The sequence below is a fragment of the Pungitius pungitius genome, chromosome 12 (assembly GCF_949316345.1).
Source record: "Pungitius pungitius chromosome 12, fPunPun2.1, whole genome shotgun sequence".
Classification (NCBI taxonomy): Eukaryota; Metazoa; Chordata; class Actinopteri; order Perciformes; family Gasterosteidae; genus Pungitius; species Pungitius pungitius.
In genome coordinates, this window is record NC_084911.1 from 13,871,849 (window position 1) to 13,897,707 (window position 25,859).

At 42.3% G+C, this 25,859-nt stretch overlaps 1 protein-coding gene across 3 annotated transcripts; it reads right to left on the reverse strand.

The window, feature by feature from the left end:
- Positions 1-255: 255 nt before the first annotated feature.
- Positions 256-25,638, reverse strand: mpp2a (MAGUK p55 scaffold protein 2a). Of its 3 annotated transcripts, none has more exons than XM_037476575.2 (14): positions 25,351-25,638; positions 14,371-14,419; positions 12,296-12,396; positions 12,035-12,190; positions 11,681-11,851; positions 10,950-11,057; positions 10,409-10,528; positions 8,956-9,087; positions 8,695-8,797; positions 7,845-7,913; positions 7,534-7,695; positions 6,772-6,974; positions 4,098-4,172; positions 256-3,968 (listed from the first exon to the last, which is right to left on the reverse strand). In XM_037476575.2, the coding sequence occupies exons 2-14, from the start codon at positions 14,399-14,401 to the stop codon at positions 3,792-3,794; spliced, it is 1,608 nt and encodes a 535-aa protein (XP_037332472.1). In that variant the 5' UTR covers positions 14,402-14,419; positions 25,351-25,638; the 3' UTR covers positions 256-3,791. The 3 variants fall into 3 exon arrangements, with proteins under 3 accessions (XP_037332472.1, XP_037332471.1, XP_037332473.1); XM_037476574.2 differs by having other exon boundaries at positions 4,098-4,226; positions 25,351-25,634; XM_037476576.2 differs by lacking the exon at positions 7,845-7,913 and having other exon boundaries at positions 4,098-4,226; positions 25,351-25,637.
- Positions 25,639-25,859: the final 221 nt, after the last annotated feature.

Sequence of the window (25,859 nt, forward strand, 5' to 3'; positions counted from 1 at the left end):
TAACCTAATGTTATTCTGCTTACTAATCAAAATATTTAAGTTTCTGTCAAATGCATTGAAAGTATTGTACATCTTTGAAGTTGTTCATTCTGTACAGATCCTGACAAAGAGCGGTGCAGGAGAATTTGATTCTCTATTTGGGGGGCTACTGTGCCGATGTGAGGGTGTTGCATGTGTGGAGACTGATCAATTTATTTAGTGTAGCCTATAATCCTTGAACAAGAAGTTAAATTCTGTCAAAAACACAATCAATAATCAGGAACAATTATTTATTCAGCATGAACAATCAGTCCTTCAACACAACTTCACTTTTCATTTTATTTGATCTCAAAGCAGTCCACAACGTCTACACACTCCGATGGGGAGTACTACTAGGTCTGTATAATGTAGTCTCTAAATGAATAATGACCAGGGACATAGAATCAGACTCGATGGTTTTAACAGACAGGTGCTGCTGAGTCGCCGTGGGGGCCACGTGGGGGCCGTTGGAGCTTGACCCATTTCCTTCTCAGACTGAATGATGTTCTGAAACATTTTGAAATGAGCATATTCAGTACATTTACACTGTACATACAGTTGTAATCATAAGTTTACATACCCTGGCAGAATTAACTATTTATTGGCTATTTTTCAGAGAATATGAATGATAACACAAAAACCTTCACTTTCACTTATGGTTAGTGGTTGGGTGAAGCCATTTATTATCGAACAACCGTATTTACTTTTTAAATCATAATGATACCAGAAACTACCCAAATGACCCTGATCAAAAGTGTACATACCCTGTGATTTTGGCCTGATGACATGCACAATAGTTAACACAAATGGTTTGAATGGCTCCTAAAGGTAACCATCCACACTTGGAATCCGTTTGCTTGTAATCAGCGTGTTTGTATAAAAGGTGAGTGAGTTTCTGTGCTCCTGACAGACCCTTACAGCTTTCATCCAGTGCTGCACAGACGTTTCTGGATTCTGAGTCATGGGGAAAGCCAAATAATTGTCAAAGGATCTGTGGGAGAAGTTAATTGAACTGTATAAAACAGGGAAGGGATATAAAAAAAGATATCAGGGGAATTGAGAATGCCAATCAGCACTTTTCAAACTCTGATTAAGAAGTGGAAAATTAGGGATTTTGTTGAAACCAAATCACGGTCAGGTAGACCAACCAAAATTTCAGCCATAACTGCCAAGAAAATTGTTCGGGATGCAAAGAAAAACCCACAAATTCAGCTGAAATACAGGAGTCTCTGTTAAAATGTGGTGTGGCAGTTTCAAGAGGCACTAGAAGTAAAATGGGCTGCATGGTCGAGTCGCCAGAAGAAAGCCACAAAGTATCCAGCTTACAATAAGCCTAACAGCACAGAGATAAGCCTCAAAACTGTGGAACAAAGTAATTTGGAGTGATGAGACCAAAATTGAACTTTTTGGTCACCACCATGAACGTTACACTTGGGGAAGAGTGAACAAGGCCTATGATAAAAGGTACACCATTCCTACTGTGAAACATGGGGGTGGAGCGCTGGTGTTTTGGGGATGTGTGAGCTACAAAGGCACAGGAAACTTGGTCAAAATTGATGCCAGATGAATGCAGCAGGTTATCAGAAAATACTGGAGGAAGATTTGCACTCATCAGGCCATTTCGCTGTGCATGGGACGTACTTGGACGTTCCAACGATCCAAAACACAAGGCCAAGTTGATCTGTCGATGGCTACAGCAGAATAAAGGTAAGGTTCTGGAGTGGCCTCAATATCACATTGAGCCTCTGAGAACTGAAGGCTTTACCATCTGAGAACATAAGGAGCCTCATCTACAACTACCACTAGAGACTTCAAGCTGTCATTGATGTTAAAGGGGGCAACACTTTTACATTGTTGATTCTGTACACATGACATCCATTGCAGTCTGTCCATCCCGGGAGAGGGATCCCTCCTCTGACGTTCTCCCTAAGGTTTCTTCCCTTTTTTCCCCATTGAAGGAATTTTTCATATTTTGGGGAGTTTTTCCTGTGCCGATGTGAGGGTTTCAGGACAGAGGATGTTGCATGTGTACACACTGTAAAGCCCTCTGAGGCAAATTTGTAATTTGCGATTTTGGGCTATACAAAATAAAATGAATTGAATTGAAACACACAATATTAAGAACTGGGGTATGTAAACTTTTGATCAGGGTCATTTGGGTAGTTTCTGTTGTCATTGATGATTTAAAAAGAGTAAACAGTTGTTCGATAATAAATGTTTTCACCCAACCACTAACCATGAGTGAAAGAGAGGTTTTTGTTGGCCAAGACATCATTAATTCTGCCAGGGTATGTAAAGTTACTGTATGAACAATGGACCTATACATCAAGTCACTGCACAATTATTGTACAAACTGAATACAAAATGGTAAAACCAAATGACTAGTTTTATCTAAATGTATACCATTAAAGACACTCACAGAAATGTTTCTTTTGCATTCCCTAGAGAGTTCACAGTGAGGTTTTGGAATGAGAGATTAACAAGTGCGTCTATCTCAAAGCTGCCAGACAAAATCACCCTATTTAAAAAAATAGAGCATTAATAAAAATGTGATTTTACAGAGAATGAGTCACTAAAAATGTCTCCTAAGAACACCTGGTTTGAGGATGGCTCGTTTGCCAGATGTGACACACAACTATTCCACTCATCTATCTAACTGTGCATCAAAAGTTGAGTAGCTGCCACAATAAAAGATCAGAGCACAAAAGCAGCTCAAGGAGCTTTGGCACAATGTTACGTATGTGCTGTGGCCCACGACACATGTCCAGTTTAAAGACAAGAACAAGAGACTAATCGTTTACATTCTTTCACTCATGTAGTGTCTAGTATCATTTGGTCTCTACATGCTATCTACAAAGTTAATAAATAAACCAATAGCTTTCTCTTAGTAGCATAAAGAGTACAAAAGAAGAAGTATCATAGTATAAGTGTTAAACAGCGTTCCCATTCTTATGAAATAGCATTTAGTCATAAAATAGAGCTTCTGTGTATATCTGTCAATGGAGCTCAAACTATACAACTGCTCCATTAACCATAGTGGGGACCTTTAGATCCTGGGGAACACTGGCTGTGTTCATGATCAATATGGGGCTGTCTAAATACTCCAACCATACCATGGGGTAGGCTGAAAAAGGTGTAGCAGTGGATGGAGCCGAGTGCAGAGAACCACCATGTTCAAAGCAACAGAGAAAATCCAAGGGAAAAAAATACATGGTTTGGAAAATAGCCCACAATGCTTAAGGGCAACAAAAGAGAGCAAGTGGACGGGAGCTACACGTACCATTATGCTAACGAGACATGGGACACTCTTTTAAACTTAAATGTTAAATGCATACCATGCAGAGTCCCTCACTCTTTGTAAACATTTTACATTTGGCCCCATTGTCTTCCTAGCTCAATAACCCCAGAAGCGTCTTTAGTCCCCCTCGTACATGACATAGTATAGCATGGTTTTATTACAAATCCTACATTGTAAGTCGCTATCTATGGCTGAATAAAGAAACGCAACAGTCACGGTTGATTACAGAGTACCAAATATTATTGCCACTAAGAATATTCTAAACAATGTATTAATGACAATATAAATTGCTGACTTTTTCCTTCTCATACTATTAGGGCTAACAAATATTATTTCTAATAGCTGTATGATTGAGTGTAATTGGTATCCATGTCTCATGACATACAGACAATGACAGTTGTATTTTTGATCATGAAGATTAAAAACATAAATAAATCAATACTTAAACGATGGTTACACACACACACGCCTCTTTCTAGAAGACCCAGGTAACCGGGACCCACTGCGGGTTTTTAGAAACCGTTTCCAGGGCGGCTTTGACGGTCCGGTAGGTCTCGTCCAAGTTGTCGTTGATGATGCTGAGGTCAAAGTATTGGCCGAAGGCCGCCTGCATCTTGGTGCTCTCATCGCATGTCCTCTGCAGCTCTTCATCCTGAAATGGAAAGCTAAAAAATGTCACAAAATGTCTTCTTTGAACTCTTTATTTTGCATTCGGCGCTCCTTCTTAAGCTGAAAACGTTTTTCCTTCCACGAGTGCGATGGTACAGAAAGTGGTTCTTACCGTCAGTGACTTGGGAATCACGCCTGCTTCGACCGCTGAGTGGTTCATCGCCTTCATCACCTCGAGGTCTGGAGCCTGAAGGAACACCACACAGGGCAGGAACTCAGAGGTCCTCAGCACTTTGAGGGACTACGATACAAAATAAAAACACACACACACACACACAATTTGGATTTGTGTCTCTGAACAGAAAATCCCCACACTAATAAGGTTATACTGCTGAGAATGAGAATGTTTCCAAAAATCTGCATATTTATTTTCCCATACAAGTAAGCCATACAGAATATTACAGAAACACCATCCATGTTCAGACCGCTTATCCTACACACAGGGTCGCGGGGGGGCTGGAGTCTATCGAGAGTGTGGGAGGAAGCCGGAGTATCAGAGAGAACCCACACAGACACAGGGAGAACATGCAGACTCCACACAGAAAGGCCACTGGGTGGAGAGGAACCCAGGACCTTCTTGCTGGGAGGCGACAGTGCTAAGCACCACACCACCGTGTCGCCACCACATTAATTGAATTGAATTGAACATTTTGTCCAACTCATTAGCATAGCATAAAGACACTAGCATAGCATTTGAATATTTAAATCAACAATATTTGTGTTTGTTTGGAGAAACTCCCAAAAGCTGAAATGATGTACATGTACAGCTAATGTACAGCTAATGTGACCTTCTCATTGGGCAGAAGTTAAGTTTATTCACAAGGTGGTTCTGACTGAAGCAAAAAAGGTCTGCCCACTGAAACGCAATTTCATTTCACCAATGAACCACTATCACCTCCGATTTCTAACATCATTAACAAAGCAAGTGTCAGGACCAGGGGCTCAATCCTAGATGGGTTACACTTTATGGAGAGGTTGGCTTAGTGGCCATCGTATGTTTCTTTCCCTGTAAGTGAATTGTGTCCTTCCCTGTCATATCATCCATCTAAAGAGTCACTAACATATTTACGTTGGAAAATAGTACGTTGATCCAAAAAGGATAATGATCACATTCCATCTGTTCGTGGATACAAGACTGTTTAAGATTAAAGAGAAGAGAAAGCGGTTTAACTCTGGCTCCTTCAACCTGCTCTTAAACTTTGGGTTACGTAAAAGTCCCTGGTTGTGAAAATCCCCTCAGCCCCCTAGCGTTTAACCTTTTTGAGCTAAACGTTTTAGTTTTATGGTGACTTTAACGCTCCCTCCCCTTCTAGAACAGTCAGCTGCTTCAGTGAAAAGCTCAAAGAGAGCACTGTGTCCTTTCTGCTCAGCAACAATCGCACACAGACACTTAGCAGGGCATTAAGCAGCTGCGTTTTCAGACAAACGCAAGGACACGCAGACCCAAGAGCCCCTCGCTGCCTTTTCACCCCCTTGTGTGCTTGCGTGTGTTGGCCCATTTTTCTAAACTTGTGTCAAAAGCTACGCTAGCTCACACAGCCCACAAGGCTGTGATTGGTCTGCTAACTACATCCTTTACAGAGTCTCACATTTCCGGTTTCATAGCATAATTCCGCCATTATTAAAACGAAGATTTTTTACACGAGAATGAATCAGTTTGAAGAGTTTTTGTCGAAAAAAAAACGTAAATATGACCACTGATACAACCCGTCATTGGTGGACTATAAGGACGTGCGGATGGCCTCCTTATAGTGGATGCAGATCTCCGCACACAATGGTTTGCCGGTCGAGGGGTGAACAAAGTTGAGGAGGAAAATAGGGGAGAACTATGTCCATGAAAAAAATGCATTGAAAAGCAGCAGTGGCGATGCACGGGACAAAAAAAGTCTCTGATAAATAAATAAACAAACCAACGACTTCCATGCACACAGTCACTCTCTAGGTTGTCTTTGACAAGAAACGTTTTTCCACCTCCTGGAGGTGAAATGCATTGCAACACGAGCAAGCCTTTTTGAACCATGAATTGAAACGAGTCTGTCGAAAACGCACACACAGAAGCATGTTCCAGCCTTAAGACTGCCAGGTGAACGGAAAAACTAAATGGATTTACTTTGCATGCAGATAGTAGGTGCATTTACCCCAATCACCCCCCCACGAGGGCCTACTGTGTAATGGCAAAAATATATGTAACTCTTCTAAATGCTTCATTTGTATAACCAGTTTATAAATTGCAAGGGCTGAGATGGAAAGGCCATGGTATGAGAGCTGAAGTGTTCTGCACTGATAAATGTCCTCAGCGTCCTAGCTCTATAGACTAAACAAAGTAGGTCGTATGTGTGTAACCAGATTTGATTTCAAGTGTTAGGAGGGCGAGTCCATGATCAAAGAACTGATGTGTCTTACATGAACTAGCTGTCCTGAGTATCCTGGCTGTAGAGACTCAACAAGGTGGTCAAGGTTTCTGCTGACGCCACCGATAACTGAACTTGTGTATAAGAACTGCCTCGTTCTGTTAGGGGGCAGAAGGTGGTTCATGACAGTCTGCAGAGCATGTAGCTGTTGTGACCTTTCTTCCCTTGCAAGGAAATAAACGGAGAAAGACATATTTGACTCGGAGCCTTTGTTTCTTACTTCCCGATTGTCTGTGCAAAATCTTCCACCACAACTGTCAGTGGTTGGAGTGTAGCTCCAGAGTCGAGTCTGGCTTTCAACGTTTCTTCATCCTGTGAGGACATCTTCATGCTAAGACAGGGCGGTTATTGGTTTGTGGCGGTATGAATGCATACCTGGGGATTGACGTCCAGCACGCAGACACGTCCAGCCTCAACCACCTCGTGTATGGAGTCCATCTTTATTCCATACAGGTTGCCATCGTACTCTCCATGTTCCAGATAGCGCCCGTTCTTGATATCGGCCTCCATCTTGCTGCGGCTGGTGAAGGCGTACATCCGACTCTCGCGATCTTCCTTCTTGGGTTTTCTGGAGGTATCTGAAAACAACATGACACTCAGATATGCACACACATGCCTTCTCCTTGGTTTCCTTGGAAAAGCTATAGTTAGTCTATATCATTTTCAGGAAGAAAGACTGTTCCTGCTCCTAATTACTCCGATCTGCATCTGCCAAGCTGCTTGTTCCTCCCTCACTGAGAGAAAAGCACTCGGCGAGATCGCGACTCTTTGCTGTCCTGGCTCCCAGATGGTGGAATGAGCTCTCCGATGACATCAGGACTGCAGAGAGCCTCTACATCTTCCGTCGAAAACTAAAGACACGCCTTTTTAGACTCTATCTTGACTAAAACACTAGCAAACCGTAGCACTAACAAATGGTAGCACTTAAATTGTACTTATAATGGCACTTTTCTATAACATGTTTTGAAACTGCTTATTTGATGAAAAATGTACTTTCTTGTTACTTGTTCTGCTGAGTTTGTATCTCTATGTGGAAATGCACTTATTGTAAGTCGCTTTGGATAAAAGCGTCAGCTAAATGACATGTAATGTAATCTTATTAAGCGTTACACAAGTATTAAGTGAAAAATGTCATACATGGAATGGTGGTGCCAAAGAGTAGTGGATCCCTCAGAAGAAGCTTGTTCTTCAGTCTCCGCCGCCCGACACCCTGGGCACCAATCAAAATCAGAGTTTTCCTCTTGAAAGGTGGGACCTTGGCCACCTCCTCGTAGAGTAGTATCTCATGTCTGTCAAACTCTGAGAGGAGGGGAAAGAACGGAAGAAAAGTAGGGACGAAGGGAAGAATGGACAAAGGAACAAGGACAGAAGGGAGAAGGAGGATTCATTATTTCACAGTGGAAAATGTAAAACAGTAATGACTGTATCCAAGGACAACGCCTTATTACCTGCATTTTTGGTTGTTACATACATAATTTTCTTCTTCTTCTTCCCTCCAACACCAGTGCAAAGATTTCCTGTCACATTATTCAGGCATGGAGTTAGTCAGACAGTGGCTGATGTCGTTAGTCATGCCTCCCTTTAACCCCAATCGAGAATTCTTCTCATCTATCGCTCGCTTTAAGATTTGCTGGGAACACATGACTCATCTCAGTGACCTGGCTATGTCCCTTTTTGGAATGACGTATGACTTGTGACATTTTCAATGGGTACACCAGGCAAGTAGACTAATTATTGAAGTAACTCGTCATGAGAAAGCAATGGGACATCAACTTGCTTGTCTGACTTATGGTTGAACAGGAAGCAGGCTGCTGAAGGCTGTAGCCTCATCCAACAACCATCTAACATGAACCCAACAGAACAACCCCCCTCCCTCTCTGCAGTGTCTCGGCATGAGACCTTTACTGACTCCTGAACTCAGGAAATGTGATAACTATCATTCTTTTCTTGAACAATAACACAGTTGTGTTTTTTGAAGTTAGTCCTGCAGCCCTCCGAGCTGTCACTGGACAGCAGGAAAGTTTGGGGGATTTTTTGGAATGTCGAAAGTGTCTGGTTTATTTTTTATTTACGGGCTTTCACCATCAGGTGGCAGTGTGAAATACAGTGACAGTGGGGTTGAGGGTATGAATGTGGGTTAGACTCCTGATGTGCAGACTAGAACAAGGGTGGTCCATCTAGCATTACTTAAAGCTGTTACAGAATTTTGCATCACTTTTAATTCCTCCTGAATCTTTTTTTATTTCATTGAAGACCATTATTGTTCTTTTTTTCACATTATTCTTCCTCCCCATTTACCTGCTGGTGCCAGTTCTACGTCTCTCTTGACAAACGCTTTTCTCTTCTCCTCCAGCATCTGACTGGGTATCAGGCCCGCGCTGCCACCCTCCACATGACGGGCCTGTGTAACACACACACACACACACACACACACACACACACACACACACACACACACACACACACAACTACAACAAACATCTCAATCCAAAGACAATATGAAACAGCTATTTGCCTGATGTAAAGTCAACTCAACACATAAAAGTCTTTGTACTGCACCTGCCACCAGTTGACATCATCCTGGTTGACTATCTGCAGGATGTCTCCTGTCTCAAACCTTAATCCCGCCTCCTTACAGGGGATCAGGTTGTCGTTGGCCGGGTCGTAGTCATAGTGGCACTTGAAGAACAGCTGAAAAAACCAACACAGATACCAGAGATGTCAAAATTATTATGGAAAAATATGTCAATAGTTAGTTCTGGCTTCACATTGGGTGCATTTGTTAATGTTAACCAACAGTTCAAAATCCACATTCCCCAAAACGCCTGTTACTATGGCCACAGGTGTAGTGCAGTGTTAATTTTGACAGCTATTTTTGATTTAGTCAATAATGCATGTTAGTTATAGTCACATTTAGTCATTTTAATCCTTCTTAGTTTTATTCTAGTTTTCGTCGACAAAAACTCAGAACAATTTAGTGTAGTTTTAGTCACATATAACAGCCATATTAAACTCCTTTTCTTCCCTTCTCAGGCCCAGGGAGCCTCTGTGTTGTGTCTACAACTGTATAATAGTCTAGCTTACAGTACTTAGATTTTCCATTAGATATCCCTCCTAGGATCGGTCTATAGCGGGGGGGGGGCAAACTTTGACTCGCGGGCCACAATGGGTTCTAAAATTTGACCAAATGGATGAAGTGTTTGTGTGAGCTGATATAAATGACATGTGAAAAATCATTACATGAAAGGATTTGGCTTTTAGCAAGTAGAAAAGCATTTATTTGCAAGGATATTTAACACATTTACAAGGGTGTAAAGCTCCACCGACTTCATGAGGACAAGGGACCTAAATGCAACACTTTGTGTCTTTGTTTACTCACAATACTTTTGACATGTCAAACGGAAACGTCATTGTCCTTTATTGTTTACACTGTGAAATGGCTTGTCCCAACAAAAGAGACCCCTTTAACGTCCTACAATCGTACAATACAATACATTATTTTTTGGGCTGGATCATGAACCAGCCATTCTCAAGTGAACCCCGACTTTTTATTGAAGAGTCTTTTCTTTCTCTTCTTTATTTTTTGGTTCCATGACTAGATTTTTCCTTTTGTGTCTGTCCTCCGGGTTTTCCTCCACTTGCTCTATGCCGCCATATCCTTCACCAAAGCGTAAAATAGTCGTCGCGGTCCGTATCTGACAAGAACCACCGCTGCCCCACAGTGACGAGTGGTCTGGGTCCATGGATGACGTCATCATGACACTTGAATAACCGCGGTTAAAGCCCGCCGTGCGGAGTCCGTACGTTGCCCATGTCTGTTAGGTGCACGCAAATAAAAAAAATAAAAAGTATTGCGACTTCGTCACCACCAACATTTTCGTCTCGTCTTGATAGCGAAAGTTAACATAGATTTAGTCATAGTTTTTATTTTTTAAGATCCGTTTTAGTCTCGTTTTAGTCATGGTAAAAAGATCGTTAACGAATATTTAACACTGGTGTAGTGATCTGTCACCTGTCTTGGCTGTATGGTTTCATGGTAGCTTGGCAGTATCTTCAGAACTACATTTCCACTGGTTGCTTGCAGCTCCTCCTGCAGAACCCTGGCATCCTGGCCCACCTCTCGTCCATTCACCTGCCAACACATGGATAACGTTTATGAACTGACGCATTATTGATCATCAAAGTGCTCCAAAAGTGAGCTAAAAAAAATACAATATGAGACCCAGCGCAGAGGTGCTCCACTGTATTATTTCACCTTTTGGCCGAGCCAAGTTGTTTCCATATTTCAGTGTTTTTTTGCTAATGTGGCTGCTGACAGTGGCTTGGTATTTAGTGTAAAGATATAAAAGTAGAATGATTTCCTCATTTAAAAAGAAAGAAAGCAAATATCAAACTTTTCTATCACGAAACACTTAAGGGGCATTGCTGAAGCAATCAAAACTACAACAAAGAGAAAATAAAGGAATATCAGCTGCAAGTTTAATGCCCTCCTTCTAGAAATCCGAAGAAGGAAGGGTTCAGGTGAGGTCATGCCTACTAACGGTCTACCGCACCTCTTTGATGACGTCTCCTACATGCAGCAGTCCTTGCTGGTCTATCATCCCTCCATGGAGGATGCGGGCTATAATCAGCTCACCACCCTCCACCTTGAATGTAACACCCTGAAAAACAATAAGGCAATAGGCTGTTGTTCCATGAGCAGAAAAGTGCTAACCAACATGGAATGAACTGTGTCAATCATATTTTAAGTAAGTAGGTCAAATGTATTCATACAGCACGTTTCAAAAGTCAGAGTTCTTAACAGGAGGACAATTTCAAAGAAGGTAGCAGTTAGTGAGTCTGCACTGCTGTACCGGAGTGGACAATTGTAGGAAAAAAACAAAAAAAAACATGTTTTGCTGCCTGCTGTGCAGATTCTGACTGAATCTGAAAAACTCCAAACCGGATGGAAATTTGAAACAGCTATACCAGCCAGCCCTGCGTCAGTCTCAAACAGTTGTGTCTTGAAATTATTTTAAACAAAGTCACAGCCTTTCTGTGAGGGGGCAGGCAGAGCCTTGATGGTGGTGATAGAAGATGAACTATACTATTCTGTATACCATCCCAGCTTTTAGAGATAGAAAAGCCAAATGACTGGAACTTGAAGTTCTTTAAAATGTGAGCCTCGTTCATCAGAGAGTGTGTATTAAGTGAGTAGCTTGTAGGAGAGGAAGGCTATCAGGGAATGTTCATGTTCACAATAAAATGTTTCAGTGTCTGATGTAAAAGAATTAATGTTATCTACCAGGTGCTCTCCAGCCACTTTGCGAATTCCCACCATGCGGATTGCGTCAGGGGCCGGCGGTAGGTTGTGTGTGGGGCAGTCTTCCTGCTCGTGATCCACAAAATCACACGGGCTGGGAGCGGGGCTGTCACAAGCCTGGGACGCCACTGTATCGTGAGTCTCCAGCAGAGACTGACAGGCAGGAAAGATATTTCATGTTAGACATTTGTAAACCACTATATTTGTTCTTTTTTTCCACGTGAAGAGAAAAGAGTCAGTTTTTTTGTGCAGTTCATTGTAAGATTCAACCATTAAGATGACATTTTGGTTCCCTAACACAAGCCCATCAGTGTCTCCATGGAAATGTGTGCGTACCTGGAAGTGAGGCTGTGTCAGAATGCAGGTTAGCTCTGCCGCGGTTTCCGAGTCGTCTGTGAAGGGGTTCAGGTCCCTGAGGATCTCCTGCAGGAGCTCCACATTGTTCTCCCTCACTGGTGACGGCCGCGGCTCCTTCAGGCTCTCCTCTTGCTCCTAACAAACAAAGATGTGCATAAATATGCAGCTATACACAAACTGATGTACCGACACACCAGTTATCCTGTAACTGATCCTGATGTCAGTGTGTGTGTTCCACACCAGAGGGCTCTCCATGATGCCTTTGAGGAAGATGAGGTCCAGGTCATTGGCTGTGGTGGAGCTGGTGGTGCTGTCACTCATCGCATCCAACATCTGGGGCACTGCAACAGACACACACACACACCGGAGACAGTGACAGATGAGACTCAATTAAAATAATTGATCCATCGCACATATTTTATCGTTTAAAATGTACCTCGAAAAGTTTCACCGTACAAAAAGCTCAAAAAGGGGTTAAAAGAAGTTATGGAACAAAGCAAAAGCAAATGTAAGAATGTGTAAGTCTTTTTTGTGTGTATATATGCATTTGTGTATTCATGCATATGTGTATATATTTATTTACATTGCTCAAAACAAATAAAAGTAACAATCTTTTATCTTGTAAATCAGTTTTAGCTGCATTGCTGTTGATGGAATTAACAAGAGTGCAGCTAGAGGCTCAATAATAAGCCGAACCCCAAAACGGGACTGGTTTTGCAGCCAATTCCAGTTCCTCTCTCTTGATCTATTTGACTAGTATTCCACCAGTGTTGGCTTAAGCTAATGTCATCATAACTACTGGGAGCATGAGGCCATTTCTTAACCCTACAGAAGTTACACAGGATCCTCCAGGATGGCACATCCACACGTGCTGCTGCAAGGAGACTTGATGTGTCTCACAGCACAATCTCCACAACATGGAGGAGAATCCAGGAGACAGGCAGTTACTCTAAGACGGCTGGACAGGGCTGTAGAAGGTCCTTTGAACGAAGTTATGAGAATAATCTGTTAATTATTTTTGGTGGTTTTTGTACTCATCAAAGTGTGTAACAAAGTTGATGATCCTCTTATTAGTAACTAGTACATGTCATAGTAACAAGTCCCTGAATGTGTTTTGAACCTCTTTACTTGTTAAATGCCAATGCAAAGTCATATTTGTATCCTTCCCTTTTCTTTGCTGATCCGAAAAATGGGCCGACCCGTGACTCCTGAACCGAACCAAACTTTGAGGTTTGCGATCTGTTGCACCCCTAAAATATATATATACTACATACATACAAGGAAAATCTTGAAAATTATCAGGGGTGCCCAAACTTTTTCATACCATTGTATATATGTATTAGTGCTGTCAAAACTGCCCGTAGCTGGAATGGTGGAAGAGGTGTGCGACACTGTGCTCCTTCTATTCAATTCGTTTTTTTGTATAGCCCAAAATCGCATTTAAATTTGCCTCGTTTCCTGGGCTCCATCATCACCCAGGACCTCAAGTGGGAGCATCAGCTCCCACTTAATCCTGCACTACGTTGTCTGTTGTCCATTATTGTACTGTCTGCCGCCATGCACCAACCGCCAAGTCAAATTCCATGTATGTCTGACATACAGGTGAAACTCAAAAAAATGTCACGCCTTTATTTGATATAATTTTGATAATTATGGCTATATATATATATATTTTATACATACACACTAATATATAAATTTCACCATTGAATTGCTGAAAGTAATGAGCTTTTGCATGATATTCTAATTTTTTGAGTTTCACCTGTGTTATTGCAATAAACGATTCCTGATTCCAGAGGGCTTTACAGTCTGTACACATGCAACATCCTCCGTCCCGAAACCCTCAGATCGGCACAGGAAAAACTCCCCCAAAAATTAAAAACCCTTCAATGGGGGAAAAAAGGGAAGAAACCTTAGAAGTTCTCATCTTATGATCTCCCTATCTGCCGGGATTGATGGAAGGCGTTACCTCGCAGCCCCCTAGATCAGGGGTCCCCAACCACCGGGTGGGTTTTTAAAAAAAAAAATCCTCTAATTATATGCGCTTATCCGTCATGACATTTCCCTTCGTGTCCCCGAAGCGTTCCTTCGCAGTGCACAGCAACTACTCCTAGTCTCCCTCGTAACGACTACTTAGCTTAATTGATTAAAATTCAGAGACAAACTACCTCAGTAGAATTTTATAGAATGTTTTTTTTACTAATTCAGATATTCTTTTTTGCGTTTTAAACATTGAGCAACCCTTTTTAAAATTGGATGTGAAGGGGGGAGGGTACAAGCAACAAACAAAGTCACTGAGGAAGAAGGTGTCTCACCGGGCTCTGTCCTGGTGGAGGCCACAGGCATTGTTGGGCTTCAGTCAATCTAAGAAAGAGAGAAAGAGACAGCGAAAGTGAGGCATTACAATAGTCCATCTATTAGTGAACTCAGGAAACTCAGGGGACATTTTGGAGATACACACCCTGTAATACCAAAAGGTAGAGTATGGTACATCTGTTTGCACTTTTCTTGTATATTTTATTTTAAATTGAATACGTTCATATTTTCTGCACTGTTCTTATCCATCATGGGCACAAGTTGTGTTGGTGCATCTCTGGTCTCTCGTTGTTCCTCATGTATTGCTCTTTTCAATATAGCAACAGAAATACTTCTTGTTGAGAGCTGTACCCAGTTGCACAGATTTGTTTTAAATAAATGTACAATTATTGGTATTACAAAAAGTATTTATGTGTCACAAGCTGTTGTGGTGTTTCACCCTGTTAAAGAGTTTGTTATTCATTGTTATAAAGTTATAACCATGACTCAATCTCAACACACGTATGACAATTAGCTCAGACTGAGATGACGAGTAAAAAGGAAATCTGCCGCCTGCCGAATAGCAACTTCAGTTGTTATGGTGTAATACCGGTATGAACTTCATACTTATACCGATATACCGTGGAGCCCTAGACTCATAGGCACCTCAACAGTTCACAAAAGAGTTTATCTTCCCTCAAAAAGAAAGCGTATCAGCATTTCTCAAAACTCTTCCTTACATTTCAGCAAAAGAAGGATTACTTTTGGTTGTTTGCAGCCATGCTTTGATGCTATGTTGAACATAAAAAGGAATTTCACATTCTCACAGATCAGAAAACGATTTATTGCAAAGTCTGTCGAGCCTCTGGTGGCAATACTAGCAGCCAAAACAAGCTAACATTCTAATGAGCTAACAAGCTAACGAGCCAGCCAGTTGCGAGCAAGTTGGCCAGAGAGGCGAACAGCTGTTCGGGCATCCTGTTTGCAACCACAACATGCTAACGAGCTAACAAGCTAACTCGCCGGCCAGTTGAGCAAGTTGGCCAGCAGCATCGAGCGGCTGTTCGGGTAGTCGGTAGTTTTCGGGGGCCAATGAATTAATGTGTTTATTTGAAAAAGCAATACCGTGATATTTCTTAATACCGTGATATGGATTTTTGGCCATACCGTGCAGCCCTACATGAGTCAGACACCGCTCCAGTCACAAAAATATAAATAATTCACCATGGACAGGGATTGTTTATGGAAGTTAAAGGAGAGGCATATTTGCACTGTGACTACAGAGCTGCAGCCAGCAACCAGCAGCAGTGGAGAAAGATTCTGTTTTATTGCTGTATAGCAGTAGAAATCCACAACATGGGACAATAAACACATGTATTAACAGGCAGTGAGGCTAGCATGGGAGGGCAGAGCCGCAGTGATTGTTCTAGAACTGAGCTTTCATTCTGAAAGAGCAAGGAGGTGGAGACGTGAGGGAAGAGGAATATGGGCGTAACTAATCTATACATTGCCATGGCAACCGACACAATACAATGTCAATTTGGGGAAAGCGAAGAGAACAATCAGAAAATACAGATTATTCTCTACCTCTACATGAGATCTCTTCTTCCTGTACAACACCATCTATCTCCCTGTGAGGCTGACAAAGCTGCAGCTACAGCTGGTGGCTGCCATGGAGACTGGCCCGCATTCAGTTTTGCTTCCACACACTCTTTCATTGTTGCTTACCAAGAGTACACATTACACAACACCCCAGGCAAGAGCAGGGATGACTGGATGGAAATTATGATATACCTGACATATATCTGTCTTGTTTTATTTTGTAGTTTCCTGCCTCTTGTGTCCCTGGGTTAGCTTCACTTCCTGTCTTCCCTTGTGATTGTCTGCTGTGTCCCTGATTGTTTCCACCTGTGTCCAATCCCCTGCACCTTCCCAGTGTATTTAAGCCAGGTGTGTGGGTTGTCCCTTGTCGAATCATTAGATAATGTTACTCTGTTTGAGGGCCGGATCCCTGGTGACGTTTGATGAAAGTACTTGTTTAGAAATCTGCGATTAAGTTCTGTATTCGCCACCCTGTTGTGACAATTTCCCCATTATGATCACGACTTGTTTCACTGATGTTATAACAACTGTAGCATTGGCCAAAAATATAAACTTACACCTGTAAACCGTAATAAGCTGAAAATGAAATGTAATAATGAGTGTTTGAAAAATAAATATCATATATATTCTCTATTATATTCAAGATTGCAGATGGCCAACCTTGTGTAATATTAAGTGGATGTAGGATAATATTAGCAGGGCCGGCGTTAGCCATTTGGGTGCCCTAAGCACAAATGCTTAGTGGTGCCTCCCCCAACCAACCAACCAACCAACCAACCAACCAACCACCACCACCAAAGGAATAACAACCATTCAGAATTTCTAGGTTCTCTTTATCCCCCAAATAACTTCTAAACATAAATAATTTGTATAAACAAACATGAAAAGAAATAAATTATATAAAGATAAAATTATAAATACCAAATACCACCACAATTACTAAAAACACAGATTTGGAACTGAACATTGTAAACGCAGAAAGTATTCAAGTATATAACCAAGTAATAATGTGCACATTTCTTCAGTAAATAATATACATAAGTTCAAATAATAATAAAAGTGCAAATAACCATACACAAGTACAAACTGCACAGTAGAATTTACTTTACCATCTCTCTAAAAGAGACCATTCTGCTATCCGATAGAACTATATTAAACATTTTCACTACCATCAGTTGTCAAAGGCCCTACAGAGGCACACGCCTGCATTTCCTAGCTGCAAAATCAGCTATCAGGTCCTCACAGGGCCGCACAGGAGGTTCCCCTTTTTCTCGACTAATTTGGTCTAGGCCTATTACTTTTGTATGGCTTTTGCATATTAACATGCTTTAGACATATTTTATTTGTTATTTATACCAGTGGCTTACTGTGATGATTTTTCACGTCCCCGATTTTTTGATGCCCCCCCAGGCACTTAGGTGCCCTACGCGCAGTGCGTGATGTGCGTGTGCGGAGCGCCGGTGCTGAATATTAGGCATCAATTAATTTGCGCATGCGTTGCGACACAGAATAAAATTAATTGAAAAACGTCCCGTTAAATTTGGAAATTTTGCACTGTTTCCAACTTCAATTTGAATTAAATTAAATTGATTTGAAAATATATTTACAAAATCTGTCCCCATGTCCTCAACGGGGGCCCTGACAGAAAAGGTTTGGGGCAATCAAAGCCAGAAGAACGAAAAAACCCCAACAAACATCTTGATTACACTGATCTGAGGAACATTTCTCTCAGACAAACCTTCCCAAAGTTATCTGAAAACAAACACCAAGCACTCAAATCACATCATCGCTTCTCAATGCTAATTGCTCTTTGCTTCTTGCTCCTTAAAGATTCTCCGGATTTATTCAGTACTTTACACACATACTGTCCACACATAGCAGAGTCAGAAGTTTTTCTGTTAAAAAGTTTAACCCCCCCCCACCCCCACCTAGCTATGTTGGTAGTTTTAGGTTTATCCTCACTCATAAATACTTGAACCATCTTTTGCTTTAACTCATAAGAGAAGTATTGCGATGTGACTTAGGTTCATCTTTCTGAATGTTTAAGAAGCTTCCTTGACATTATTTAAGAGAGTGGTTTTTAAAACCAACCTTGGGCGGTTCAGGTCTTTACTTTCTCACCCTTTCCTTACAATAAAATCAATCTGCTTATGCTCCGATTGGCTCAGCTTCAACAGTTTGCTCACTCTGAAGTATTGTTTCCTGCACAGGATTGACCAATGAAATGATTCCTGGGGACAGCCTTATTCAACTACTATAACCAACAGGATTACTGTTGACAAGCAATAGCCTTAGAAATCCACGGACCCGGCTCTTCACTCAAAGAAATATTATGTATGCAAGTAAGTATGATAATATGTGATAGATGGTCCTTAGAAAGAAAGTTGAACGCACCGCAACGAGGGAGGCAGCGTTTCCTTGGTTACTTACATGCAGCAGTCTATTGCTTGGCGAACTTTTAACACCAAGGCCACAAGATAAATGTGAGAACGGCCGTTTCAGCAGCACATAGAAGCAGAAAATTACATTTTCATTAATGGATTTCCATGACTTTCAAAAAAAAATTCCATGACCAAAAATCGGGGTGTTTTTAAGTGTAGAATTTAACAATGAGAATTCCAAGGCATACACAGTGTCCGTTGCCATTCAATTAGACCCCAAGAAAGCATGTTCTTTTTTAATGTTTACAACTATCCACTATGGATGAGTTTTGTTCCAGTTCTAAAACGATACATTTAAAACATATTGGTGACTAAACTAATACTTAAAAATGTTTCCCCCTCAAGTCATGGACAATATATGGACTGTTAACAGTGTAAAGTATATGTACATACAGAGTCTCCGTAAGAGCCAGAAGTGTATGTTTAACTTCATCGGAATATTAATCATTTCAGTTCGGTGGGTGAGTTTGCGGTCTGAGTCTGTTGCGTCACTTCCTGTCGACAGCGTGTTTGATGTCTTGAACTTTTTCAAAGCTCTAGCGATACCAAGTTGATTCTGTCGTGATATTGTCAGTACAAGCGGCGAATTATCTACGTGAGACGTTGTTAAACGCCTCACCGTCCAGCACTTTGTCGTTTAAACGAATAGTTGCTTAGACGTTGTTTAGCGTTAGCGCTACCCCTTTTAGCATTAGCTTAGCAGCTAACATTGTGATGTCTTCCCTCCCTGTGTCACATGTTTAGCTATTCCTCTGCCTCCCTTACGGATAATGGTACATGTAAGAAGTGCAGTATATTTGATCGCTTGGAGGCGAGGCTTAGTGAGTTAGAAGCACGGCTCCGCACCATGGAGGTAGCCGCTGTTAACCAGCCATCTCCTATAGTCGGTGCGGACCACATAGACGTATCGTTTGCTCCTGCTAACCGTCCCCCGGCAAGTTAACGTGGAATCGGTGTGTACATACGCTAAAACAATGTCGGACACCGTAGTTTTCTCTGGCCCCCTCCCAAACTTGATCAGTGACGACATGTATAGCCGCATGTCGTCATTCCGCCGCTGGTTGTCGAGGTGGTGCCCAGTAAATAATGTGGGCTTCGTTGATCACTGGAAGACGTTTTGGGGAGTGCCTGGTCTGATTAGGAGGGACGGCATCCATCCAACTTTGGATGGAGCTCAACTCATTTCTAAGAACCTGACCCAGTTTCTTAATGGACTTAATCCATGACCCAGAGTTCAGACCAGGAAGCAGAGTCGCAGTCTTACACACTTCTCTGCGCTTCATTCCGAGCAGTCACTCAGCGTAATTAACTCTATAGAAACTGTTTCTACCCCACGGACACCGTTATTTAAGTTAAAGGTAAACAACCGAGGAGTTATATTTAATAACTTAATCAAAGTTAAATGTAACAATACAACTGTGCAACAAACTAGGAGAATTAAAGAGGGTCTTTTGAATATTAGATCTCTGTGCTCTAAAGCTGTTTTAGTAAATGAACTAATATCTGACAACCATGTTGATATTTTCTGTCTTACTGAAACATGGCTATCGGATGGGGAGTACTTAAATGAAGCGACTCCTCCAAGTTATGTTAATACTCATATCCCCCGAGGCACAGGCCGAGGGGGTGGAGTGGCAGCTATTTATGGCTCCTGCCTTTTAATAAACCTTAAACCTAAACTGGATTATAACTCATTTGAAAGTCTGACTTTCAGTCTTTCACAACCAACCTGGAAAATAATCCAGCCGGTTCTCTTTGTAATAGTGTACAGGGCCCCAGGTCCTTATTCTGAATTTTTATGTGAATTTTCACAGTTCTTAACGAGTTTGGTCCTTAAAACGGACAAGGTAATTATAGTGGGTGACTTTAACATTCATGTGGATGTCGATAACGACAGCCTTGGTACTTCATTTCTCTCTTTGCTGGAATCAATTGGTTTCTGTCAGACTGTAAACAAACCAACTCATTGTTTTAACCACACCCTCGACTTTGTTCTTGTGTATGGTATTGTGATAGAACACTTAACAATCTTTCCACAGAACCCTCTCCTGTCCGACCCTTGTCTAATAACCTTTGAATTTCTACTGCCAGAATCTCCTCCTCCTGCCAAGGGTTTCTACAGTCGATGTTTATCGGATACTGCTGTAGCCTCATTTAAAGAAACCATTCCCTCTGCTCTAAGTTCAGTGTCCTGTCTCAAGATATCAGAAGACTCCTGTGAAAACTTCAGTCCGTCACAAATCGACCATCTTGTCGATACTGCCACAGGCTCTTTGAGAATGGCACTGGACGGTATTGCTCCCCTCAAAAGATGATCTGCAACAAGAAGGAAGTTCGCCCCTTGGTATAACTCTCAAACCCGGAACTTAAAGCAAACTGTGCGGAAACTTGAGCGGTTATGGCGTTCCACCAAATCAGAAGGATCTAGGCTAACTTGGCAAGACAGCGCTAAAACATATAAGGAGGCTCTCCGTAACGCAAGAGCATCTTATTACTCATCATTAATCGAGAAAAATAAAAACAACTCCAGGTTTATCTTCAGCACTGTAGCCAGACTGACAGAGTCACAGCGCTGTCGAGCCGTGTATTCCTGTGGACCTCAATAGTAACGACTTTATGAACTTCTTCAATAATAAGATTCTGACTATGAAAGAGAAAATTGATGGTCTACTACCCCCAACCGGAGCCAACCCGTCCGCGGATGTAGGATCCTTGGATGCAGCCGTGGGCCCTGATACCTACTTGGATGGTTTCTCTTCCATCAACCTTGATCAACTGACTTCTACAATTTTGAAATCCAACTCTTCCACTTGTCTCCTGGATCCGATTCCAACTAAGCTGCTTAAGGAAGTTTTTCCGTTAATTAGCACATCCCTACTGGATATTATGAATCTGTCTTTGTTGACAGGACATGTACCACAGTCCTTCAAGGTAGCTGTAATTAAACCTCTTCTGAAGAAACCTACCCTAGCTCCAGAGGTGTTGGCTAACTACAGACCCATCTCTAATCTTCCCTTCCTCGCTAAGATCCTGGAGAAATCTGTCACGAATCAATTATGTGACTTTCTACAAAACAATGCTTTGTTTGAGGATTTCCAGTCAGGATTTCGAATGCATCACAGCACAGAAACGGCACTGGTGAAAATTACAAATGATCTTCTACTTGCATCGGACCAAGGACTTGTATCTTTTCTTGTATTGCTGGACCTCAGTGCTGCATTTGACACCATCGATCACCGTATCTTGCTGCAGAGACTGGAACACTTGATTGGCATCAAAGGAACTGCACTCAGCTGGTTTAAATCTTATTTATCGGATCGATCCCAGTTTGTGTTTGTGAACGGTGAATCATCGAGGACCACGAATGTTGGTCACGGAGTCCCACAAGGTTCTGTGCTTGGACCGATTCTATTTACCCTGTACATGCTTCCTTTGGGCGACGTTATCAGAAAACACCGCATAAACTTCCATTGTTATGCAGACGATACTCAACTGTATCTATCGATCAAGCCAGAAGACACCAACCAACTTGTTAGACTTCAGGACTGTCTTGGAGACATCAAAACTTGGATGACCTGCAACTTCCTGATGTTAAACTCGGAAAAAAAGGAAGTTATCATGATAGGCCCAGAGCGCCTTCGAAGTCAGCTGTCACGTGATACAGTCTCTATGGATGGAATTGCTCTGGTATCCAACAGCACCGTCAGAAATCTTGGAGTTCTCTTCGACCAGGATATGTCCTTCAACTCTCATATAAAGAAGACTTCAAGGACTGCCTTTTTTCATCTACGGAATATATCGAAAATCAGGAACTTCCTGTCTCAAAGTGATGCAGAAAAACTAGTTCATGCATTTGTTACTTCTAGACTGGATTACTGTAATTCTTTGTTATGAGGCTGCTCTTGTAAATCGCTTAAACCTCTCCAACTGATTCAGAATGTTGCAGCACGTGTATTAATAAGAACTAAGAAATGGGATCATATAACTCCTGTATTAACTTCTCTGCACTGGCTTCCTGTTAAATCAAGAATAGAATTTAAGGTACTTCTCCTCACCTACAAGGCACTTGCTGGTGAGGCACTGTCTTATCTTAAAGAGCTTGTTACACCGTATTGCCCTACAAGGCATCTACGCTCCGTAGATGCTGGGCTACTTGTGGTTCCTAGAGTTTTAAAAAGTAGGATGGGGGCCAGAGCCTTCAGTTATCAAGCTCCTCTTTTGTGGAACCAGCTTCCACTTTCAGTCCGGGGGGCAGACTCGGTCAGTTCATTTAAGATAAAGCTTAAAACGTTCTTATAGTCTTATAGTATTGCTTATAGTTAGGGCTGGCTAGCCTGGACCAGCCCTTAGTTAAGCTGCTCTAGGCTTAGACTGCCGGGGGACTTCTTAGGACACACCGAGCCCCTCTTTCACTCTCACGCTCTCCTCCCACAATCATCCATGTTTTATTAATGTACATTACTAATTAAGCTTCTTTCCGGGAGTTTTTTTGTGCTTTCTCGCCTAACAGGTCTCTGTGGATCATAGTTACGTGCGGACCCCGGTTCTGGCTCATGGCTCTACTGACACCTGCTGCTGCCATCATCATTACTTTAAATATGATTCATATTACTGTCATCAAAAACCAACATCTTTCTGCTCTCCCTCCCCACAGAAGCCTCTGTGGATGGTGGTTCTATCTGATGGAGGTTGTCCCTGCAGTGGTCCTGCCGTACACCTGTTCTGCTACTTGCAATTACTTGTATCATTTCAGTTAGAGAAATTGAATGTATTGTACATCTTTTACATTGTTGATTCTGTACACATGACATCCATTGCAGTCTGTCCATCCCGGGAGAGGGATCCCTCCTCTGACGTTCTCCCTAAGGTTTCTTCCCTTTTTTCCCCATTGAAGGGTTTTTTCATATTTTGGGGAGTTTTTCCTGTGCCGATGTGAGGGTTTCGGGACAGAGGATGTTGCATGTGTACAGACTGTAAAGCCCTCTGAGGCAAATTTGTAATATGCAATTTTGGGCTATACAAAATAAAATGAATTGAATTGAATTTATAAATGCAGCCACAACCAAGGACAAGGGTAGGCTGCAGCGTGTCATCCGCTCTGCAGAAAGGGTGATCGGCTGCAATCTGCCATCTCCACAGAAGGTTCCTGTAGTAGCAGCGTCGCTAGCAGTCTCCCTCTGATGGGGTTCCTGTGGTAGCGTTGCTAGCAGTCTCCCTCTGATGGGGTTCCTGTAGCGGCTTCGCTATCAGTCTCCCTCTGATGGGGTTCCTGTAGCAGCGTCGCTAGCAGTCTCCCTCTGATGGGGTTCCTGTGGTAGCGTTGCTAGCAGTCTCCCTCTGATGGGGTTCCTGTAGCGGCATCGCTAGCAGTCTCCCTCTGATGGGGGTCCTGTAGTAGCGTCGCTAGCAGTCTCCCTCTGATGGGGGTCCTGTGGTAGCGTTGCTAGCAGTCTCCTTCTGTTGGGTTTCCTGTAGTAGCGTCGCTAGCAGTCTCCCTCTGATGGGGTTCCTGTAGTGGCGTCGCTATCAGTTTCCCTCTGATGGGGTTCCTGTAGTAGCGTCGCTAGCATCGGCGCACTGATGTCTGCTTTCTTTAACACGGCTCATTATTGGCGCTCTCTCATGTTGTCGTAACTTATGACATGCAGATTTCCATAAGTAGCCAACCACTGTTAAATGTACACTTCCCTGGCACAGTGGATGATTCCTGAGCTGCTGTTTTTATGGCCACCAAACTTTTCAGTTAAGGTGCATTCACACAACCATGGTGCAAATTATTTGCGCTGCCAGTATGAGAGCGACCTGCTTATATTTTAATCATTAAACTTTTAAAAGCATATTAATTATTTCAAACGTATCTTAAATGAACTACGTGAACATAAATATTGAACATATCCATGACTTTTCTAAGACTTTGGGGATTTTATTTTGTCCCATGACTTTTCCAGGCCTGGAAATCACCATTTTAAAAGTTCATGACTTTTCCAAGTTTTCCATGACCGTACAAACCATGCAAACAATAACATATCTGAGGGCACGAACAGCTAGAGCAGAAATCTAGGCGCAAGCAGGGCTGTTTGAGTGTGAGGAGAGGGTTTAAAAAAAAATCTACCAATCAATGAGTCATGGTCTCAACAAAGCCTGCTAGAGATAAAGAGAAAAAGAGCTACAAAAATGTTCCCTTCCTCCTCCCCTCCATTCTCCCTAATTTATTCCCACCTCCATCACTGCCCCTCCTGCCTCCACCCCCACCATCATCCATCTGCTTGCGCGCGCGCGCACACACACACACACACACACACACACACACACACACACACACACACACACACACACACACACACACACACACACACACACACACACACACACACACACACACACACACACACACACACACACACACACACACACACACACACACACACACACACACACACACACACACACGATAGTTTTAACGGTTATTGCATCCATGCGGGGTAACTATTGGTTTTGAATATTCTATTTAATTCCCCCCCCCCCCCCCCCGATATTTTCTGACCTTCTTACCTCATGATATCTGATATGTAAAAACCAAGGTACAATGAGTGTTTTTGTCTGTGTGGGTTGATTGAGTCAAGTGCATGGACACATCACTTCGCAGACACAATAGAGTGCAGGCGCACAAACACGGAGACACACCCACAGGCGCGCACACACACAGAAGGGTCTTCTAATTAGTCTCAGTGGTCAAACGTCAAAAATAACAAAGCATGTCGCACACACAAACAAAGAAACAAACAGTAACACCATTAACAAGTCGTGATACAAACATTGCCGCTACGCAGTATCGTCCGTTCACTGCGTGTGAGCTCTCACAGGGACGTTTAAGGAGCTTCGGAGGAGGAGGAAGGAGAGAAAAGCTCTTTGTGCTCAACAATGGCGGTACGACATATGGATAAAGCAGACACCTACCTTTCACCACCAAGAGGGATCCCGCCGAGCTGCCTGGGACGTCGCGTGCACTTCTTGTTGTCGTACCAGTTAAAAGATGCAGCCACGCGCCAACGAGTAACGTTACTAGTGTGTGTCACCGGAAGAACACACATGCGTGGGACTTCTGGGAATATTTCAGAATAAAATGCTTCTGGTAAACATACTAGTACATGAAGTTTCATCAGAAAGCTAAAGTTAAACGGTCAGATGAGATACATCCAGTGGCGGCTGACCAATAGAGGGCCCCTCTTTGAGCCCAAAACTAAGATAATAATTAATTATAAAAATGTCAATATTTGTGTTTCTAAATGATGACGTACCCAGTAATATTTATAAAATACGAAAGCTGCAAAAATATGCTTTAAATGCAGGTCCCTGTCTACCACGTAGGCTCAAGATTTCCCACAGAAGGCGGGTCTAAGAAGCACTTTAGCCAATTGTGTCCAATGGTCAGGTGGCTAAGAAAGAGGATTTGACCAAATCGTATG